The 17,449-nt window shown below is 35.7% G+C and overlaps 1 protein-coding gene across 1 annotated transcript in view; it reads right to left on the bottom strand.

The window, feature by feature from the left end:
- Positions 1 to 17,449, bottom strand: part of IL1RAPL2 (interleukin 1 receptor accessory protein like 2) — a 624,194-nt gene that overhangs the window by 567,927 nt on the left and 38,818 nt on the right. Inside the window, exon 3 of the mRNA XM_066250474.1 lies at positions 12,257 to 12,443. Within this exon, the coding sequence (XP_066106571.1) occupies positions 12,257 to 12,443 (187 nt within the window). The remainder of the gene's footprint in view (positions 1 to 12,256; positions 12,444 to 17,449) is intronic.

Raw genomic sequence — 17,449 nt, 5'->3', positions numbered from 1 at the left:
GAAATATAAACTTCTGAGACATATAGAAGCTGAAAGAATTTATCACCAGAAAATCCCCAATGTAGTTTATAGTCAAAGGGGTTATTATTCTAATGAACACAAAGAACATAAAAAAGGAAAACCACAAGTAAAACTCCCCAAATGTTACAATAAAAACAAGGATAATCTGTAGAAACAATAACATAAAAAAGCAGCAGATGCCCTGGATGAATGCCTTAGTTGGTTGGAGTATTGTCCAGAAGCAAAGAAGTTTCCAGTTTGATCCCCAGTCAGATCACTTACAATAATAAACATTCCTGCCTCTTTTTCACTCTCTTCCTTTCTCTCTCCAAAAAAATCAATAACTTTTTTTAAAGACGTAGGAGAGGATAAAGATCTTCAGTAGCAATGAGGATGGAGTGCAGAAGCACTCATAAGACAAAGGACTCTTGTATATATAAAAATTTTTCTCTTAATAACTTAATGGAAACCACCCACAAAAAACCAACACTGAAGCAGAAAGCTTTATAAAAGGAGAAACAAGAGAAAGAAGTATGGAATACCACCAAATAAAAACAGCTGACAGAAACACAAAAGAGAAGAACCAAAGAAGACACAGAGCTACCAGAAAACAAAATATAAAAGGGTTGTCAGTAATCTTCAAGCATCAATAATTACCGTAATGTAAATGGACTGAACTCACTAATAAAGATACACAGAGTAGCAGATTATTTCTAAAAGCAAAATACAACCATATGCTGCCTTCAAGAGACACACATAAGTGACAAGGACAAAAATAGACTCAAAGTGAAAGATTGGAAAAATAATTCTCCAAGCAAATAAACCCAAAGGAAAGCAAGTATAGTCATATTAATATTTGATAATGCTGACTTCAAGACAACAAAGTAACAAGAGACAGACAGACATTTCATAATAATAAAGGGGACACTATATCAATAAGTCATAACAGTTTTTAATATATATGCACTGAATCCAAGAGCATCAAAATATGTAAGACATCTCTTAACTGATTTAAAAATAGGAACAGACAAAAACACAATCAAACTTGGAGAACTCAACACACCATTACTAGCTTTAGATAGATAATCTAGACAGAAAATCAAGAAAGAAATATCCACCTTAAATGACACACTAGACCAAATGGTCATAATAGACTTTTAAAGGATATTTCATCCCAGAACATCAAATTATACATTCTTTTCCAGTGTGCATGAAATATTTTCAAAGATAGATCATACGCTGGGCCACAAAACTAACATCAACAAATTCAGGAATATTGAAATTATACCAAGCATATTCTCTGACCATAAGGCTTTGAAATTATAATTCAACTGCAAAAAGAAAGTAAAGAAACCTATAAAAATGTAAAAATTAAACAACATATTTCTAGAAATGACTAGGTCAAGGAAGAAATAAAAGCAGAGATCAAAAGATATATACATACAAAAAAGAATGACAACAAAATATATCAAAATTTTTAGGATGCAGTGAAAGCAGTAATAAGAGAGAAGTTGATATTGCAACAGGCTTATATCAAGAAGCAAGGGAGATCTCAAGAGAAAAACCTAACATCACGTATTAAAGAACTAGAAAAAGTAGAACAAAGGCAACCCAAAGTCAGCAGAAGAAATGGCAAAAATTAAAGCACAACTAAATAAAATAGAAAACAAAATTTTTTTTGAAAAAATTACTAAAACAGAAAGCTGGTTCATTGAAAAGATCAATAAAATTGACAAATCACTGGCTAGATTCTCAAAGGAAAGAAGAGAAAGACCTCATATAAACAAAATCTGAAACGAAACAGGAGAAATGACCACAGACAGCATAGATATAAAAAGATTCATACAAGAATGCTGTGAAAGATTATATGCCACCAAATTTAACAATCTAAAAGAAAAAGATAAGTGACTAGAATTATACAGTCTTCCTAGACTGAATGAAGAAATATTGGAAAATTTAATAGACCCATACATAAACAGGGAGGAAATGGAAACAACTATCAAAAGCCTCCCCTAAAACAAAAGTTCAGGACCAGATTTCTACACTAGTGAATTCTACCAAACATTCAAAGACGATTTGGTAGCTATTCTAAAAGTCTTCCAATAAAAAAAAGAGGAAACAATACTCCCTAACACATTTTATAAGGCCAACATATCCCTGATACCAAAACCTGGCAAGGACAACATACAAAAAAGAAAACTACATACCAATATCTCCAATGAATAGAGATTCAAAACTCCTGAACAAACTACTAGCAAAGCGAATACAGCAACACATTAAAACAATAATACATCACAATCAAGCAGGATTCATTCTAGGAGTATATAAAGATGGTTTAACATACAGAAATTGATCAACATAATACACCACATCAACAAAACAAAGAACAAAATTCATATGATCCTACAATAGATGTAGAAAAGGCACTTAATAAGATACAACATTCATTTATGTTGATAACACTCAATAAAATGGGTATAGAAGGGAAAGTAGCTCAACATAAAAAAGGGCACATAAGAAAAAACATTAGCTAATATACTAAATGGCAAAATAAAATGAAGACTTTTTCTTTAAAATCAGGAAAAAGACAAGGTTACCCACTCTTTCCACTCTTATTCAACATTTTTCTGGAAGTGTTAGCCAGAGCAATCAGGCAAAAGAAAGAAATAGAAGGTATCCATATCAGGAAAGAAGAATAAAAGTATCATATTTTGCAGATAACATTATCCTATATATAGAAAACCCCAAAGACTCCACTGAAAAACTATTAGAAACAATAAAACGATACAGTAAAGACACAAGATACAAAAACAATAAATAAAACTCTATTGCTTTTCTATATGCCAACAATGAGATTTCAGGAAAGAATTATTTTTAAAATTGCAACAACAAAAAATAAAATACCTAAGAATAAATTTAACAAAGAATGTGAAGGACCTATATACTGAATATTACAAAGCATTAATGAAAGAAATTGAAAAGATACAATGAAATGGAAAAAATAGTCCATGTTCATGGATTAAAAGGATCAACATAGTTAAAATGGCTATATTACCCAAAGCAACATGAAAATTTAATGCAGTCCTCATTAAAATTCCAATGTAATTTTTTAAAGAAATAGAACAAAATAATCACCAGGTTTGTATGGAATCAAAAAGCCCCTGAATAACCAAAGCAATCCTGAGGGGAAAAAAAATGAAGCAGGAGGCATCACATTACCAAATGTCAAATTATACTGCAAAGTTATAATAATTGAAACAGCATGGTATTGGTGGAAAAACCAACATACAGACCAATGGAACAGAATTGGGAGCCCAGAAATAAAACTACATATATATGAACAAATAATCTTTGACAATGGAGCCAAAAATGCAGTGGAGAAAAGAAAGCCTCTTCAATAAATGGTGCAAGAAAAATTGGAAAGCCATATGCAAAAGAATGAAACTTAACTACACCTTGTTTCCCTGCACAAAAATCAACTCAAAATGGCCCAATCACCTAAATATAAAATCTGAAACAATAAATTACATAGAAGAAAAATAGGTACTAAAATTATGCACCATGGTCATAGAGAACATTTTATAAATTTGACTCCAAAAGCAAAGTAAGTAAAGGCAAAGACAAGTGAATGGGACTATATCAAACTAAAAAGCTTCTGTACAGCAAAAGAAATCAACAACAAAACAACAAGGCAGCCAAACAAATGAGACATAATATTTACAAACAACAGCTCTGATAAGGGGATAATATTCAAAATATATAAAGAATTCACAAAGGTCAGCAACAAACAAGTAAACAATCCAATTAAAAAATGGGGAGAGGACCTGAACAGACACTTCTCCCAAGATGGCATATACCATATTTCCCCATGTATAAGATGCACCCTTTTTCCCCAGATTTGGGGTCTAAAAACTGGATGCATCTTATACAGTGGTTGTAGATTTTTTTACTTATATTTTCCACTTTTTCACGCTTGTTGTCTTTGTACTCATTGTTTAATGATGAATAAAATTTGAGTTCAATAACTTAATACATTTTTTTCAAATTTTGAGCCCCAAAATTATGGTGCGTCTTATACATGGGAGCTTCTCATATTTGGGAAACATGGTATATGCCCAAGATATATATGGAAAAATACTTATCTTTACTAGCTTATAGAGAAATGCAAATAAAAATACAATGAGATACCACCTCACATTTGTTAGATTGGCTGTTATCAACAAAACAGGTACTAACAAGTGTTGAAGAGGCTGTGGATAAAATTAAATTTTCATTCACTACTGGTGGGAATGTAAACTGGTATCACCGTTATAGAAGAAAGTATGGTGGTGCCTCAAAAAATTAAGAATAGAACTACCATATGACTCAGCAATCCCTCTCCTGGGTATATATCCAAAAAACTTGAAAACATTGGCATGTAAAGGCACTTGCACCTCCATGTTCATCACATCATTATTCAGTTCCCAAACTTGGAAAGAATCATAGTGTCCCCAACAGAGGACTGGATAAAGAAGAAGTGGTACATATATATAATGGAATATTACTCAGCCAGAAGAAATAATATATTTCCATTTATGACAACATGATGGACCTTGAGAACATTATTCTGAGTGAAATAAAGAAATCAGAAAAGCTAATAATTCTATGATTTCATACATAGATGGGACATAAAAATGAGACTCATGGACATAGATAAAATTGAAATGGTTACCAGGAGGATGGAGTTGAGGAGTGGAGGGGAGTAAAAAGGGACAAATATAGGGTGATGGAAAATTATTAGACTTTGGGTGATGGGCACACAACACAATCAACATTTCAAATGCTATAGAGATATTTACCTGAAACTTATGTATTCTTATTGATCAGTGTCACCCCATTAAATTTAACTTTATAAGTGACATTTTAAAAATTAAAAAAAAAACCTCCTCAGTATTAAATTGTCAATTAGAGTCTGAGACTTAGGGTAACCATATGGCTAGCTTCCCATGCAGTATTTCCATTTCTATAGTAGCAGCAAATATCAAGGCAGAACTTCAGTCATTAGATTTTTGTAACAAGTCTCGGATATACGGTAGACATTGTTCCATCTATTTATGTGTGGGGAAATAGAGGTTCAGTGCTATTAATTATACACATTAATGGTGAAATAGAGATCAGAGTCCAGGTCCCCTGACTTAAAGATTGGTGATTCTTATAGATACCAAATATCCATTCTGAACATATTAATCCATATTGTTTATAATTTAGAAGTAGTAAAAATCTTTCTCTCACTTCTAATGTCATATCTATGGAGCAAAATATACAAGGAAAAATAAGTCTTTAATCTTTTGTCACAGAGTGTGGTTTTTGGGCACACCAAACTGAAGATTTCATGGATTTCAAAGGTCATCTGAAGAAAAAATATCTTTGAAAGTTCCAGTTATGATATTAAAAAGCTAAGAATGGAGTGCAATTTTATGGTGGTAAAGCATATATTAATATCATTATATCTCAAAAAAGTAAATAATTATATGCTACATTTTATGGAAAAGTAGATCAATAGGCCAGACCACTGGGCCACAGCACAGTGGGATCCTAGCAAATAGATTAATGAATAGACACAGTGATCTGTATTTCAGCCCTAAATCAGTCACATGGTCTCTGGAACAGCCTAAGCCCTCAGAGCAGGTCACCCAATTACCTTACTGTGGAAATATTAACCCATCATAGTCATTTAGAAAATTGCATTTGCAAACATATTCATGACTATGGTTTAAAACAGAGGTATGTCTACTGCCCTTTACTTGAAACAAATGTTGTTGATTTCAAGTAGGAACTGTTCTTCATGTTTTAATTGATGTAGCTCCTTCCTGGAGTGTTGAGGAGAACTGTTTACTTATCTATCTGCATCCATGAGAACAAGGGAATATCTTTATGTTGGTCACTTCACTATTCCCAGTTCCTAGTGTGGTGCGTAGCATATGGTAGGTAACCAATAAATGTGTTCAATAAAATGAAGAGTTGTTCCATATGAATTAGTAAATTTTCACTAAACCACCCATTAATGTCCCAATCCATCCTATATAACTAATGACAGACAACTGAAAGTGAGAACATTTTAGCAAAAAAAAAAAAGGAAGATTCAAACTGGTAGCCCACATTAGCATCACTTTTTTTATCAACTGAGGTAATTAGTCACAGATGAATTGTTGTTTGTTTGTTTGTTTACCCCAAGGTATATAGTTGTATTTTCATTAATGATGTTTTGTTAACGTTAGGGTATTTTTTGTTTAGAAATGGGATGGAGGGGCTTTATACTTCTGTGACAAGTGTTCTCAGTGAATTATGAGATTATTCTAGTGTTCTTTTGTTCTTTTTTTTTTTTTTTTGTATTTTTCCAAAGCTGGAAACGGGGAGAGACAGTCAGACAGACTCCCGCATGCGCCGGACCAGGATCCACACGGCACGCCCACCAGGGGGCGATGCTCTGCCCCTCAGGGACGTCGCTCTGTTGCGACCAGAGCGACTCTAGCGCCTGGGGCAGAGTCCAAGGAGCCAACCCCAGCGCTCGGGCCATCTTTGCTCCAATGGAGCCTCGCTGCGGGAGGGGAAGAGAGAGACAGAGAGGAAGGAGAGGGGGAGGGGTAGAGAAGCAGATGGGCGCTTCTCCTGTGTGCCCTCGCCAGGAATCGAACCCAGGACCCCTGCATGCCAGGTCGACGCCCTACCACTGAGCCAACCGGCCAGGGCCTATTCTAGTGTTCTTAGTTGAACAAAAATGTATAGCTGTCATTTCAAAATTGTTTCTAAAAACACTAATATTACTATATATCCTTTTCTAAAGTCTAAGCCTCACTGAAATAGTATCAGGAGGAAATGCTAAAAGCATAGCCCCTCTCCTTACTTCCTTTTGACAACTGATAGAGTCAAATAAAGGAGATATAGCCCCTTTACACATATCTTTTACATTCCCTGAACAGCCAGGATAGTCTTACTCAGTCATCTTGATGAACTTGATCCAGTGCCACCTGATCTGTCCCTACCTTGCTATCCAGCTGTGATTATGTGCAGGCACAAAAGAAAAGATAGGTCTTAAAGGCCTACCATAGCATATTCCAGACAGGCTAGGAAACCATAACAGAACATGAGAGTGATATGATTGGAGGGTAAACAAAAAACAGAATGGATGAAAAAGAAACCAGTTCAAATACTACATATATCCGAAAATATAACAGGGAAAAGTATCATGCTATACACCTGCTTTTCAGTGTTAAAACATTGGGGATAATACATTATACACTTCTAACTTTGAGTGTAAAACAGAACAAATTCTGAACAAGTATGTCCTACTCTTTATATTGATGTAGCCAGTGCAAAATCACTTCACGCTCAGCCTGGCAGGGAATGCACAACTGCAAAGCAAGCAGGGAAGATGATTGAAATATTGATTAAAAAAGAAACATCTTACTAATACACCAATACAATTTTTTCAAAGATTTACTGGAAACTTTGTGTTAGAAGTGGGGTTAACACCTATCTGGGAGTTTCAGGGACTGTTTAAATTAGAGTCTGGCATTTTATCTTGATCTACTAATACAGCACAGTGACTAAGAGGATGGGTCTACTAGCCAAACTGTAAGTTAAAAACTGCTGTGTGACTTTTGTGAAGTCACTTAATTTTTCTGAGTCTCCAATCATTTCTATAAAATGGAGATAATAAAGCCTACATCACCTAGAGATTGAGTTAATCCAAATAAAGCACTTAAAACAGAGCCTGGAATATAGTAAGTAATCAATAAGTATTAGCTATTATTATAATTATTATTCATCAGTTGTAAAATATAATATAAATATTAAATGATATTATCCAGGCATAGCAGGAAAAGCCATTTGCTTCACCATTGTTGGTCTATTTCTAAGAAATATTGAGGGTGAGCATTGATCAATGAATACATCACTTTCATATATAATTATGATAATAAAGTCCACAGATACAGATATAAAGAAAAGGGAAGAAAGAATTTAGCAGAAAGATAAGAAGATGAATTAATAGAATGAATATTTTAAGAGAAGGCTAATGAACTGAATTGTACTCTTAGCTGCTAACTTTTAAGTTGGTTAACTTCCGTTCTTCAACCATAAAAATGAAATAAAACTGTCTTACTCTGTCTTTTGGTGGGAGCCTCTGTACCGGGACTACATCTTAGAGAAGCACCTGTGATCAAGGCTGGATTTAGCCCCAGGACCATTTTAGGAGGGTAGTGATTAAGACCCATAATAAACTCTGGATTCACAACACTTTAAATATAAAACCAGACTTGTTAGCTGATCACCACTTGACAAGTTTCTACATCCCTCTAGGCTCCAGTTTTTTCTCTATTAAATGAGGATACTAGTGCCCACCACACAGACTTGCACTGGGATCTAAATGAGGTAATGCAGCGACCAAGCATACCACAGTGAATAGCACATAGCAAGTGCATAATACTTACAAAGCTAATAGTGACATGAAGAAATCTACAAATGTGTGACTATTATATATTTATGCATAATGACCATCATGTTCTTTTTTATCTGTCAGAAGCTTATCTTCCTTAAGGAAAAAAATGGGGAGGGCAATTCACATAGAGACTTGAGGTCCTAGTTCACAACATACTCTTGGTGCCTACTGGTGAGTTGTCCGGGCATCAGATGAAGAAGCTTCCAAATGTAAAATGATGGGCAGCTGTTGGAGTTAGGTTTCAGGCTGCCCTGGGAACGGAGGGTCTGTCAGATTCTATAGAAACAACTATTCCACAATTCATGTAAGTTTGCTTTCAACTATGTGCGCACGGGCCTGTGCAGAAAACATTTTTGCTCATCTTTGGCCATTACATTTAAAACTCTGCCATATATCTTGACTGCATTGGTAAAAATACTATAATTTTAGAAAGTCAATTATCTTCAATCTCTCTTAAACTTCTGCAGCAAATACTCCAAAACTCACATTTTGGACTGCAGATCACCACCGAGAAGAAACAGGAAAAGAGGATCAGTGGATCAATAGCAATTAGGTTCTTATATACTTTATGTATTTGATATATTTAAACATTTTAATCAGACTGCATATTTACTCTCCAAATTGGAGGCTTTGTTTAGAAGGTAAAATTCGAAGCAAAAATGCTATGTTAAAGTGGTTACATGACTAGGATATATGGGAATAAGATGTTAATAGCAGATTAATTTATAGTCAAAAATAATTTCCTTATAACCTGCAGAAAAAAAACATACTTTCTGAAAATATGTACAATTGTAGATTTTAATTCACTGGGTTCTCATTACTGGAAATATTATATAAATTTGATTAGAATAGAAAATTACGCAAAGATTTCAGAAATACCTGAACCTATATTATAAAGAATAGAGTTTCTCAAATCACTTTAAAATTACCTAAAGCTTCTCATTAAACAGCCCAATTATTTAAGTAACATCTCCTTAAATAACCAATACAACTGGTCAAGATTATAAAATAGGCAAACACTGGTAGGGTGTAACATGTTGAACACATACATACTCTTTAGTGCTCAGCTAGTAATCATTGTCATTTTCCCTTTTCCTCTTCGTAAGTTTTCCTTAAACTCTTGCAGGAAGTCCCCAGGTTAAAAATAGGATTAATTCTATAGGTTTGTTCTTATGTTGAATTTGTATTTAAGTTGGAACAGGTACATAGACCTAGTAAATGCAACTTAGACAGATGTTTGTTTTAACATAGTATTTATTTTTACCTTTGTGTGCATATAACTACTTAAACATTTTCAAACCTACCTTGTTCGTAACCCAGGGACTGCCTGTATTTGAGTAGGGGAATAAATGTATTCAACTGCTTTCTGTAACCCTAAATTATTACTTTCTCCAATTTTATATATATATATATATATGTGTGTGTGTGTGTGTGTGTGTGTGTGTGTGCATATATATATATATATATATATATATATGGTGTACTGGAAAGTTCTGTCCATTTTTGAAATAAAACAAAATAAAAATTTTTCTTACCGTTAATAAACTTTATTAAATAATATAATTACCATTATTATTGATGATTTCTTGCCAGCGTGAGGGCAATTTGTATATCCCATTTTTGAAAAATGTTTTATCTTTTGATGCGAAAAATTGAACCAGTGCTTGTTTGATATCTTCTTCATTTTTGAATTTTTTGCCCTTCAAAAAATTTTGTAAGGGCCCTGGCCGGTTGGCTCAGTGGTAGAGCGTCGGCCTAGCGTGCAGAGGACCCGGGTTCGATTCCCAGCCAGGGCACACAGGAGAAGCGCCCATTTGCTTCTCCACCCCTCCGTCGCGCTTTCCTCTCTGTGTCTCTCTTCCCCTCCCGCAGCCAGGGCTCCATTGGAGCAAAGATGGCCCGGGCGCTGGGGATGGCTCTGTGGCCGCTACCTCAGGCGCTAGAGTGGCTCTGGTCGCAACATGGCGACGCCCAGGATGGGCAGAGCGTCGCCCCCTGGTGGGCAGAGCGTCGCCCCTGGTGGGCGTGCCGGGTGGATCCCGGTCGGGCGCATGCGGGAGTCTGTCTGACTGTCTCTCCCCGTTTCCAGCTTCAGAAAAAAGAAAAAAAAAATTTTGTAAGGACAAAAACAAGTGATAGTCGGAGGGTGCTAAGTCCAGGGAATATGGTGGATGGGACAGACATGCTTCTGTAGCATTTCTTCCTTGTTGAAATTCGTAAAAATTACAGTGGCGTAAATGAACTTTATCAGTAGCCATGGGTACACTATCGCTTCACACATAAGACTAACGTGAATCAACTTTGTTTTAGTTAATTTGCTACGTCAGTATGTATACATTAAGTGATAAAAATAGAGAGGCACACATGCGCCAAATAAACGTGCTTACGTGTCGAAACTTGTTGTGATAGAAACGGACAGAACTTTCCGGTAGACCTTATATATATATATGTGCCAAGAAAAAAAAGAAAAAAGAAAGAAAGAGTGGGCAGAAAATGCTCAGTCCTGTTCTAGGACCACAGGGCATCTAGCCAGCACTCAAAGTATCATAACTAGAATGTAAGGTTATTTCTCTGCTTCCTCCCTTAGATCCAAACCCTGCCTTTGTTCACCCTACTGTGTCCCCAGGGAACCTGAAGACTATGCTGTCTCTGGCTTTGCCATCCAACTTCTGCTTGAGTTCACGTGGGGGGCAGTGTGGGAGATGTACTAGCTGCAAACTAGAAGGCAGAAGTTAAGAAGGGTTAGGGTATTTATCTTTCTCACTGTCTCTCTATTTGCCATAGTCTATATGTTCTACTAAGACCACAGCTCTGAACAGGTCTGTACCACTTTTGCAAGGTTCCAGGGACACTACTCCTTCTCCTTGCCACACCTCTTTAAATAATTATTTTAGGTCTCTTCTATTCAACCTTTGAGTGTGGTCTATTTCTAGCTAAACATGTTATTTCTGGTGTCCACACACCCTACACTGGTCCCATTTCTCTACTTTGTATTAACTGAGTGGCTGTGACAATGTAGACCAGGGGTCCCCAAACTACGGCCAGCTGGCCGCATGCGGCCCCCTGAGGCCATTTATCCGGCCCCCGCCGCACTTCCAGAAGGGGCACCTCTTTCATTGGTGGTCAGTGAGAGGAGCACATTGACCATCTCATTAGCCAAAAGCAGACCCATAGTTCCCATTCAAATACTGGTCAGTTTGTTGATTTAAATTTACTCGTTCTTTATTTTAAATATTGTATTTGTTCCTGTTTTTTTTTTTTTACTTTAAAATAAGATATGTGCAGTGTGCATAGGAATTTGTTCATAGGTTTTTTTTATAGTCCAGCCCTCCAATGGTCTGAGGGACAGTGAACTGGCCCCCTGCGTAAAAAGTTTGGGGACCCCTGATGTAGATCATGATAACAGTTGTTATTATTCATAAGTATGATTACTTATAATAGTAATGGGCCTTTGTTCTTAATAGTAAATTATACATCACTCAAATAATTTCTTAAACTTTAGCACTTCTTCCTATTTGCTCTCATGATTTGGATGAAGGGAAATTTTACTTATTTTTTAGTATTTGGAAAAGGTGGGATTGCTTCTGACACCTGTTGATGGAAGTGCATGAAAACCAGCAGTATATACAATTTATAGTTCTGAATTATTTAGCTATACATGTAGTGATTTCTCAGTAAAAATACCAAAAACTAGAAACAAAATATCTCTCTTCTCCTATTCCTAAACTAGTTATTGAATTAAGGTACAAAAATATAGTTAACACCATGTTGAGTTACCTTGTACCACACAACATCAGGTTCCTGATCAGATTTTTTAAAGTCATCCATATCTGGGCAGGAGATCTCTTTTCTTTTAGTGACTTCAGATTTTTCCAAATAGCGGATCCTGCTATTATAGCACAGGCCTGATTCATTCTCTGCAACAGTCAAAGACATTGACACCTTCATGCAATATGTTGAGTTTCTGTAGGAATAGAGAAATAGCAAAATGGCTTTATTGGGTATATACAACTTCATTTGTACTCTCTATATATTCAATAGCATTGACTTTTTCATTTAGGACATTACCTAGAATCAGAAACAACATAAAAAAACCACAGAACCGTTTTCTATTTTGACTGACAGGAAGATATGAAGCAAAATGCTAATATCAACATTTCTGACCAGGAGGTAGCTACAGAGCTACATAGAACAGCTGTACCCATTTTCTGAACTGTAGTATGGTCAGACATTTTTCCCTGGGATAAGTATTTTTAATTAAATTTATTGTGGTAGCATTGATTAATAAGAGATAATTATTTTTATTTTGAAAATCTGATACTGAAAAATTGTGAAAAAGTCTGTAACTAGAAACATACCTATTTCTGCTCTGCTCTTATGACCAGTACTTTACTAGGTATTGCAAAGTTTCTTTGATTTTTCCATTGATTGATAAACCAACAGGTACCTTTATAGGATATATACCAAAAACCAGATCAACATACAGAAGATGCCTATTAAGTTACATAGCTTTGTACAGTGTTTACTGAGATATGTAAGGGGTAAAATTCTGGCTTTCTACAAAGGCCAAATGCTAGTAGAAAATGGTCAACCTGGATTAATGTTTACCACCCAAACTGGCATTATAAATGAGTTTCAACATTGGATTTGACCATAAGGCCATTTTAGGAATTGGCCATTAACTGGCTACCTCATTATATAAGGGTATTTATGGAAAACAATACTGCTTTCATTTCCCTCTGTATACTCCATCACCTCTCCCTGCTTTGTTATACATGGCCTCCAGAAGATATCAACCACAGAAAAGAAAACTGAAAAGTGTGAAGAAAAATCAGAAATAATCTGGTAAGACTTAAAACAAGGTTAAATATCTTATCTCTTTATGGGCTATATCACAACCATATCTGTTCTAAATGTCAATGGATGCCTGCTATTAAAATTAAAAATTCTAAGAGTACTTTAAAACCAAATATTTTTAAAATCAAGTAATAACAGTACTGACAGATGAGCATGGAAACCAATAAGTTTAACATGGTCTCAAAAAATTGCTAGCATTCATACTACTTAGTACTCACTGAAATTTCACAAAATACCAGGTATTATATAAACCAGTGGTCCCCAACCCCTGGGCCATGGACCGGTACCAGTCTGTGGGCCATTTGGTACCGGTCCACAGAGAAAGAATAAATAACTTACATTATTTTCATTTTATTTAAGTCTGAACAATGTTTTATTTTTATTTTATTTTTTTAATTTTTTATTTATTCATTTTAGAGAGGAGAGGGAGAGACAGAGAGAGGAGAGACAGAGAGAGAGAAGGGGGGAGGAGCTGGAAGCATCAACTCCCACATGTGCCTTGAGCAGGCAAGCCCAGGGTTTCGAACCGGCGACCTCAGCATTTCCAGGTAGACGCTTTATACACTGCACCACCACAGGTCAGGCCAATGTTTTATTTAAAAAAAATGACCAGATTCCCTCTGTTACATCTGTCTAAGACTCACTCTTGATGCTTGTCTCAGTCATGTGATACATTTATCTGTCCCACCCTAAAGGCCGGTCCGTGAAAATATTTTCTGACATTAAACCGGTCAGTGGCTCAAAAAAGGTTGGGGACCACTGATAGAAATCACAGGAGTACATATTACTGCTGCCCATTGAATTTGTAAACTAAGTTAATCAAAATAACTGCTACTTGGAGTTCTAGTAAAGTTAATTACTGGGCAAGTATTTATGACTATGCCCATGTCTCTGTCATTTGTGAATGATGCTCACAAGTCACTCCCTTTCTGATGTTCAGATGTAACCCTATTATTCAATGTAAATTGTGCGCTATCACTTTTTTTTATTCCTAAGTACAAATATTGATTAACTTATGAGCTATGCAACTTATGACCATTCGACTTTACGACCACAATCGCTAGCCAGGACTGCTCCGCATCTGGCAGCACAAGCGTTTCCCAGCTGGGCATACGACAGTGCGGACCAGCTTCTGGCAGCACTACCATCTCCACGTGCACCATTTCACCTGTTATCCCAGACTCGGTACAGCAATTTGTGTTTTGTGTCTTGGATATTTTTCATCAAACCCCTCCCAAGATGTCTACCAAGAGGAAATTGTCTTTGCAAATATTAAACCAGTTGTACTGGTAATGCAGTGTTTTACTTAAACCTGACGAATGTAAAAATAAGAAACAAAATAGTGTACAGATGATATAAATGGCATAAAATGAACAAAGAAAATTATGATATATAACAATAATGAAAGAAAATTATGATAAAATATGACTTAAAGATTTTTATAACATCATTTCACAGTACTGTACATATAGCCTACTCAACTTATGACCAAATCGTGTTACGACCAGTCTGTTGGAACCAATCATGGTCGTAAGTCATGCACTAGCTATATAGGTTCCTAGAACCTAATGACATAACTTATGCCTCTTGGAGATTAAATAAAAGACCATTTCATTCTCTTGTTAGATATTTGACAGCTTCTCCAAAACCTATAAAGCTAAATTCACTAGAATTGTTTTAAGTCTTAGGCAAGAATCTAAAGTTTGTATTGATCAATTTGGCTCCCCTTGACCCCATATTCAATACTTCAGTGATAAACATTTTTATGTCTTCTTATTTCCTTTAAGGCCCTATATGATCTGTTCTATCATAATACTCTGTCCTTCACTCATTAGAGGACAGTCACAATGGCATTTCCTCTGTTCCTTGCATACACTATGCCTACTCAAAATAGAAACTTTTACATTTGTTCTTCTCTCTGATATCTTATTATTTATTTGGTAAGTGCAAGCAAAAAAATTTGTTGCTATTTTCAATCACTCTACTGCTGGGACCTAAATGAATACAGACTCTATACTCAGTAAATGTTAGCTGATTAAATGTGTAGATATCAAAAATTATGTATTCAAGAGACACGTTCTTTCTGCTCCACTTTTGCATCGACCCTCCCTCTCCATACTATAGGTCCAGATAAATGGCTGGTAAAATATCACATTTCCTATTTAAATATGACTCAGAGTAATTTTTCAGATATTCTTGTACTGCAACAGTAAGGATTAGTGAAGGTTTTGTGCATCAGCATTTCACCAAAAAAGAATATACTGGCAACATCTGAAGATAAACGGAAGTAGGGTAGGTATAGAGGACGGAAATAAGATAAATATTCAGTTTTTAATTCTGAATTAAAAACACAGAAGAAAAATAATTGCCTCTGCTAGGTATGCTGTGTTCTAAACAGTTTTTAATGTTACAGACATTGATCATATCTGTTCCATGATATTCATCTACATAGGTGAAAGAAACTTGTTAAATATCTTGCCATTATTATGTTTGAATCCCAACAAAAGAGAGCTATTAACCAGCAGTCTCAATAACAGAAGTAGATAAAGTATCTAATGCTCTGGAAGAATCTATCTGAAATGTATTTAATCCTGGGAAGAAAATAAGGTGGACTGTGGGATCAATAATAATGTAGTGGTTTCTTAACAAAGCATCAGATTTGAAGTAAGATTCACTGGGTTCAACTCACTCTGTGTACTTGGGCAAGTTATATAATGTCTTTCAGTCTGTTTCCTCAACGGAAAAATGAGAATAAGAAGTCCTTTGTGGTGTTTCTATTGAAGGAGTTCCTTTACTTATACAAACATGGGCAAAAATATGTTTATCATTTTCAGTTGGAATGATGACAATACCTGACATCTCCATGCTGTGGTAACTATGAAAATAACAGATATAAAACACATAATACAGCATCTGCTACATAGTATATATTTAATAAATTGTAGTTAGAATTGGTATTGTTTCTAGGATTATTTTATGCATATTTCAAAGAGTAATAAGTAAAATTTGTGTGTGATATAATGATTATGAACAACAACTAATATAATAAAAACAATATACTGGTAACAATGGGCTAAGATATGCCACTGTGTTTGGAGAGCTACTTGATAGGAAAGCATCAAGAGAAGGTCAATTGAACAACAAGCTTAGTACCAGAGAGCCATGATATGCTCTGAAGGGATTAAAAATATATATTTAGTCAGAAGGAAAGGGGATGATAGGATGGGATCAGAGAAGGAAAAGAGATTGGTGAAATCATATACACCTAACACAGCATTATAGAGAGCAGAAAAGAAAATCCTGGAGGGAAGGGGGATGGTGCTATGGGGAGGGGGGCAAGGAGGATGTGGAAGAGAACATGGGGGAGGGGATACATTCGGGAGGGACACTAGAATCTATGTAAACACAATAAAGTAAAATGAAAAAAAATATATATATATAGGCACAAAAAGAAGTGAATCAAGAGAAAGCAGCTAAGTTAGGAAAATCTTCCAGGTACTATGAATATGAGCTACTTAGGCAAAACCCAGAACTTTGGAGGTCAAATTATTAGTAAGAGTTACACTAAGCCTTCTGGGATTTTCTTAGACAAATGACTTCTATAATAATGACCAGCTCTCTAGGCATGTTTTCCAGGGATCAAGGACAAAAAATACTCCTAATATTCTCCCTCCTTTATCCCTCAAGAGTATAAACAAAGTAGGTCATGCTACCAGTACTTTTATTGACTTGGGATGGGGATGAGGACAGAGAACGCATGCAGGAGATGGCTGAAGGGAGGAAAAAATATGGGTTTCGGTCTTCTCTAATCTTTACCCATAAACAACCTTAGGCCAGAGCTCTGCATGAATTCACTGTTGCTCTGGTCTCTCTCATGTAAAAGGCTGCTGACAAATTGCTTGTTTGACAAGCACTAGTATGAAGTGCCTGGTGATGACCAAGGTCTCTAGAACTCAGAGAAAAGGCTACTAAGGCTACTGTTTCTGTTGCTGACCTGGATGAGGTGTGATCAAGGCTGCCTGATAGTCTGAGACTCAGGGTGATTTTTATTAGTTGTGTAATCTAGCCCTGGCATAGTTCCCACTAACACTCTTGCATTATTTAGATTTTATT

Source organism: Saccopteryx bilineata, chromosome X (assembly GCF_036850765.1).
Source record: "Saccopteryx bilineata isolate mSacBil1 chromosome X, mSacBil1_pri_phased_curated, whole genome shotgun sequence".
NCBI lineage: Eukaryota > Metazoa > Chordata > Mammalia > Chiroptera > Emballonuridae > Saccopteryx > Saccopteryx bilineata.
The sequence above is the reverse complement of the archived record's forward strand: the minus strand, read 5'-3'. Positions and strand labels throughout refer to the sequence as shown.